General features: G+C 48.4%; 1 protein-coding gene across 1 annotated transcript in view; it reads right to left on the bottom strand.

The window, feature by feature from the left end:
* Nucleotides 1–5,524, bottom strand: part of Otud4 (OTU deubiquitinase 4) — a 51,119-nt gene extending 45,595 nt beyond the window's left edge. Inside the window, exon 1 of the mRNA XM_052726980.1 lies at nt 5,258–5,524. Within this exon, the coding sequence (XP_052582940.1) occupies nt 5,258–5,416 (159 nt within the window). The 5' untranslated portion in view covers nt 5,417–5,524. The remainder of the gene's footprint in view (nt 1–5,257) is intronic.
* Nucleotides 5,525–6,000: the final 476 nt, after the last annotated feature.

Here is a 6,000-nt window from a genome sequence, read left to right on the forward strand (position 1 = left end):
TTTTCGCACACTCAAAATATGTGAAAACTTTTTAACCTTTACTTAGTCTAACCTCTTCCTCTGAGCACTATGACATGAAGCATTATGGTGATTTGAATGAGAATGGCCCCTATAGCCATATATTTGAATGCTTGATCACCAGGGAGTAGAACTATTTGAAAGGATTAGAAGGATTGGGAGGTGTGGCCTTGAGGGAAGTGTGTCACTGAGGGTGGGATTTGAGGTTTCAAAAGCCCATGCCAGGCCCAGCATTTTATGTCCCCCCACCTACAGATGTAGATGTAGCTCTCAGCTACTGCTCCAGAGCCTCCCTGCATGCTCCCCACCAAGATGGTAATGGACTAAACCTCTGAAACTGTAAGCAGACCTCCAATTAAATGCTTTATTTCCTGAGACTTGCCTTGGTCATGGTGTCTCTTCATAGCCAATAGAACAGTGACTAAAACATATAAAAATACTACTCTATCAGTCTAATGTCATTGGGAAGGGCACAATTCGAGACAGGGTTTCTCTGTGTAGCCCTAGATGTCCTGGAACACACTCTGTAGACCAGGCTGGCCTTGAACCCAGATATCAGCCTGCCTCTGCCTCCTGTGCTGGGATTAAAGGTGTGCAACACCAGTGCCACCCCCTAATATCATTCTATAGAGAACTTGTCACCACTTCTCCTGAGGTCATTAAAATCACTCCTTTAAGGACACTGTTGTACCTAAGAGGCTTTTCTCTGTTGCCAATCTTCTACAGTAACTCTGTTCCTCACAAAGCAGAACAGAATTCCTGCTAGGGAACGCTGGAGCTCATCCTATGCTTACTATAAAAAAAACAAGAGCCAAACCTGGTGGTACAGACTTAGAATCCAGCTACTAAGAAGTGGATATTTCCATGTTCAAACCCTGACTGGTCTACTAAGAGTGAACTCAAAGCCAGTCCAAGCAACTGAGCAAGAACTGGTCTCAAAATAACTTAAAAAACAGGGGCTAGGGAGAGATGGCTCAGTGGTTAAGAGCACTGGCTGTGCTTCCAGAGGGCCCAAGTTCAATTCCCAGCATCCACATGGCAGCTCACAGCCATCTGTAACTCATGTCCCAGACATGAATGTAGGCAAATCACCAACACACATAAAATATAAATAAGTAAATTATATTAAAAAGGGGGGAGGGGATTGAAAAACAATTGGAGCTAGATGTGGTGGCACACACCTTTAGTGCCAGCACTGAGGAGGCAGAGGCAGGCCGATCTCTGGCTTTAAGGCCAGCTTGATCTACAGATAGAGTTCCAGGACAACCAGGGCTACGCAGGAAGTCCCTGTCTCAAAAAACTAAACAAGAAAAGAGAAGAGAAGAGAAGAGAAGAGAAGAGAAGAGAAGAGAAGAGAAGAGAAGAGAAAAAAAAAAGAAAAGAAAAGGAGAGGAGAGGAGGGGAGGGTTGGAAAACAGTTAAGGAAAGCACTCAATGGTAGATCACCCAGCACATACAAAGCCCTAGTTCAACCACCAATACCACAAGGAAAAAACAGTTCTCATCAGTAACAGCCTTATTTGAAAATGTAAGCCCACTATGGTTTCAGAATAATTATGTGTAACTTTGTTTATTAGGCTTACAAAATTCAAATATACCCAAACAGGCAGCCATGCTAAACTGAGTAATGACATCCCAAGAGGTTGTGGATTTGTTCTTGGATCTAAACTCAGGGAAGCAAGATGGCTCAGCTGCTAAAAAACCTTTGCTGAATTTGAGCCCCAGGACCTTAAGGAAAGAGAAGCAACTCCCACAAATGTCTGATTTACACACACACAGTGGTATGTGCAAAGAAAAACACAAAAAATTAACAAGTAAACACAAATAAAATCAAAGTGCCGGCCGGGCGGTGGTGGCGCACGCCTTTAATCCCAGCACTCGGGAGGCAGAGCCAGGCGGATCTCTGTGAGTTCGAGGCCAGCCTGGGCTACCAAGTGAGTTCCAGGAGAGGCGCAAAGCTACACAGAGAAACCCTGTCTCGAAAAACCAAAAAAAAAAAAAAATCAAAGTGCCAACCAAAAAGTAGTTCAGCTCTCTCATCTGTTGCCTCCCTAAACAATCAGTTCAATAAAAGAAAAAAATTCACTGGAATTTTATCTTTTATCAAAACTTGAGCTCTGAAATGAAACAAACTGAATTTCTTATCAAATGCTAATCCCTAATACTTTCACCACGCTTAAAGAGAATAAAGTAAAATTACTTTCTATTAATACATATCTCAAATAAAAGTATTCCCAGTACTCCCAAAGTTCAAGGTTAAAACCCACATTCCATGTCATCACCCATATACTCTTGAAATAACATATCACCTCAAACTATCAAGACCTCGTGCAGTTTTAGGGGTTACATGCAACTCCAACTGAATCACCCTAATGGTAAACTGAGGAAAATTCAAGAAGAGAAGCACCAGCTGCACATTTTACACCTCTCTTGGATAACAGCCAGGGCTCATTTATACAAGAACCCACAGATGCAACTTCCCGATAGCCAGTATGTTCTAATAGACAAGCCAAGAGACTGAAGATGCACTCCTTGAGGGGAGCTCTTCAACTTACCACCTGGTTTTCCGCTTAACTAGGTAAACCTTCCTTCCTGTTTTAGAACACTATTAAAAAACAACATTATACACTCCAAGTTTCCTTCATCACAAGGATCATCCACATATTTTTTAAAAGCACCAACTGTTTGCCATCTCAACAAATTACACTTGGCAAGCTATCTTTCCTAGAAGCTACATGAGACACTGTTATGAATCAAACATTATTAATATGAGTGAGCCACAGTGTCATCTGATAGGCCTTCCTGCCATAAGCAAAGCGCCTTCAGTGTTAAAGCCATTCACCTAACAACAGGTGGCACACAGAAGTTACTAAAGCATGTTTCTCATCAGCAAGAGTTATCAGGAATATCTTTTTTCCCTCCTTTTAACAAATGTTTCAGAACATGGCATCAATCTGAACCTGTTGCTCAGATGCAAAACTCTCACAACATCCACAAGTGTAGGATATTGTTAATTTACCCAGCCAAACAAAGCAGGAAGAAATAAAACTCTACAAATAGTAAAGTACTTCTCGAAGTTCCTGGACACTCAAAATTCTAATGGTCTGATATGTTGCTACATGAAAATAGGCTTTGAGACAAAAGTAGTGATAAACACAGGGAAAGGCTGAGACACTGTTTTAGCAAGTCCTCTAAGAGTGCCCTATTTTTAGCTCCATGGCTAGAAGCTGATTCAGGTCAGGCTTCCTGCAGGCCCAAATCCACAAGTGTAAAAAAAAAAAAAAAAAAAAAGGTAGGAGCCTATCTAAATCAGGTAATCTGAAGGGGCAAGACTACTCCCAGGAAGTCTCATCTCCTTCTTTTAAGACTGCTATTCAGCTTATTGACTCTTTAAAAATATTTATTGTAATTTTTACCAGAAAAAAATTTCCCCCAAAACAAATCCTTTCTACAGATTTTAAAAAGACAGGTCAACAATGCATTGTTTCTCACCATGACTTAGTCCATACCTACCAGAGGACTGAGCTTCCCCAAAGCTAGGCCCAATATACTCAAAATAAGTCCCCAAATTTGTAAAGGGTAGTTCCTTGATGATTAACCTAAATCCTGTGACCAAAAAAACGGGGCTTACCCATATCAGTGAGTTCGTAGTGCAGCTAGCTCTTGCCCATTAAATCTGCACAAACAGCCCCTCGCAAGCTTCTCTTCTATACCCCAAGGGTCAGTGGCATACATCCCGGACAGACACACCCTTCGCTTCCATTCAACTCCAAACATTAACCTCCACCTCCTTCCTACACAAGCTTGCTGAAACTAACGCTGTCTAAACAGACTTCACTTCGCCTCTTCTGCTTCTAGAGGTGTTAAGGAGTCCAAGGCGGCTGAGACAAGGAAGCAGAATCTTCTCCATCTGGAAAATTCACAAATGGAGCAGACTGTTTACCTACTAACAGTAAGGACTGGGGTGGGTGCGTAAACACCCCACCCACATTGGAGCTTCCTAATTTTCTGGAAATGAGAGATGTCTTAACAAACTGAAAATGCTGTTTGTTTGGAAAGTATTACAGAGAATGTTTCAATGGACATACTTGTCACACAATGCAAGGGTCTCTTTTTTTTTTTTTTTCCCCTCCCTGAGACAGGGTTTCTGTGTAGCCCTGACTGTGCTGGAACTCATTTTGTAGACCAGGCTGGCCTTACACACATCAGCCTGCCTCTGCTGGGACTGAAGGCGTGCGCCACCACACATGCCCAGCGTGCAAGGGTCTCTCTTGTTTTAAAATGTTCTATACTTACACATCTTTGAAAAATACACGGCCTGGTGATTTTAAAATAGAAATCTTAAAATCTAGTTACACAAAAAAAGGTGAGAAAAACGAAACTAAATCATAAAAGCTCCAGTTTAGGCCAAAGGACAGCAAACTGTAAACGGTATACACACCACAGCAGTACTGTGAAACGTTTTCTAATCCACCTACTTTGGTAGCTAGTGTTCAAATATAGGATGGGTTTTGGTGACCCAACACCTACAATATGGTTGTAACATGGAGACAAGAGCTCCCTCAAACAAACAGGAAAAATCGTGAGTGTTCTTCCCTGGACCTCCTCCCACTCGCAGGAGTTTTCCCTCTCTCTTTCTTTCATAAGTGGGCCTATTTGGGAATGATTTTAACCATTAACGAAGGGGAAAACGGGAGGGGAGATGTGCCTAGACTGAAAATCCCCAGTTAATACCGCCCTATTTTTAAAAGACTTTCGGAAGAGTGAATGTTTCAGTACGGTTTGTCTGGTTCCCACACAACACAGCGTGGGTTGGACTCAGTCACCGCGAAGACCCTACACAGAAAGGCTGCTTTCCTTCAACTCCAAAGTTGGCCTCCTGCTTCGCGTGACACCGGCGAGACGGACCGCCCCACATTCCAAAGTCCAGCCGCGGAACAAATGGGGTCCAGCCGTCCCTCCGGGGGCAGCCGGTCCTCCGGTAAACACGCGCTCGGCGCCTGCGAGCGCGGGGCTGCTGAGGGCTGCGCGCAGGTGACGGCGGAGCACAACTCGGGACCAGCAGCCGCCGGCAGGCCGCCCGACACGTCCTCCGCCCCGGCCCGTGCCGACGCTACAATGGGCCGCTGTGACGCCAGCGGGCCCCGCGCGGCCCCGCCGTGGGCGGCCGGACAGCTGCGGGCGGCGTGTGCACCCGGCCCCGCGCCCGCCCCGCCCGGCCCCGGCCCCGGCCCGATACCTGCTCGGCCACGGCCCGGAACAGGCACGACCCGTCCTTGGCGACCAACTTCCGATACAAGCCCAGTTTGCGCAGATAGGCGTCCATGGGCGTCGCATCCTCGAGCGGCCCCACGCCGCCCTGGTCCCCGCCGTCGGGCGCGCCGACGGCTGCCTCCATGTTGCCGGTCCGCTGCAGGGTGAGCGGCGCGGACTAGCCCCACATGGCCTCGCCGCCGGCTGCTCGACGCCCCGGCCTGGGGCGGGCTGCGGCTCGGGCTCGAGCTCCGGCGCGGACACGGCGAGCGGCGGCAGGAAGCGGCGGCCCGAGGCGGCGGCCCGCGCTCTCCGGGCGCATAGGGGAGCCCTGCCTAGTGCATGGCCGTCCGCACGCGGCCGCCTCCGCGGAGGGACACGCGCCCGCGGGCCGCGAGAGCGAATTAGGAAGAGCCCGGGGGTCGCCGCCCCCGCAAGTTTCCGGGTCCCGACCGCTGTGAGGCGAGGAGAAGCCCCGCCGGCGCGCGTCGCCCGGCCGCCCGAGGCTCGGCGAGGCCTGCGTCTCCTGCGCGCGCCCCACGCCGAGGACTGAGGAGAGCCGGAGAGAGAAAGCCGCGGCCTCTCGCTTCCCCACCTCGCGGGAGGGCGCCTGAGGGGCGGGGGAGCGGGAAGGGGCGCCCGGCGGAGGGCAGCAACCTCGCAGCCTAGAATTTGTTTTCGCTTTCAGCCCGCAGCGCAGAGGATGACGGGACTTGTAGTTGGAGCAGC

Source organism: Peromyscus californicus, unplaced genomic scaffold (assembly GCF_007827085.1).
Source record: "Peromyscus californicus insignis strain IS unplaced genomic scaffold, ASM782708v3 Scaffold_8__1_contigs__length_139910024, whole genome shotgun sequence".
NCBI classification, from domain to species: domain Eukaryota; kingdom Metazoa; phylum Chordata; class Mammalia; order Rodentia; family Cricetidae; genus Peromyscus; species Peromyscus californicus.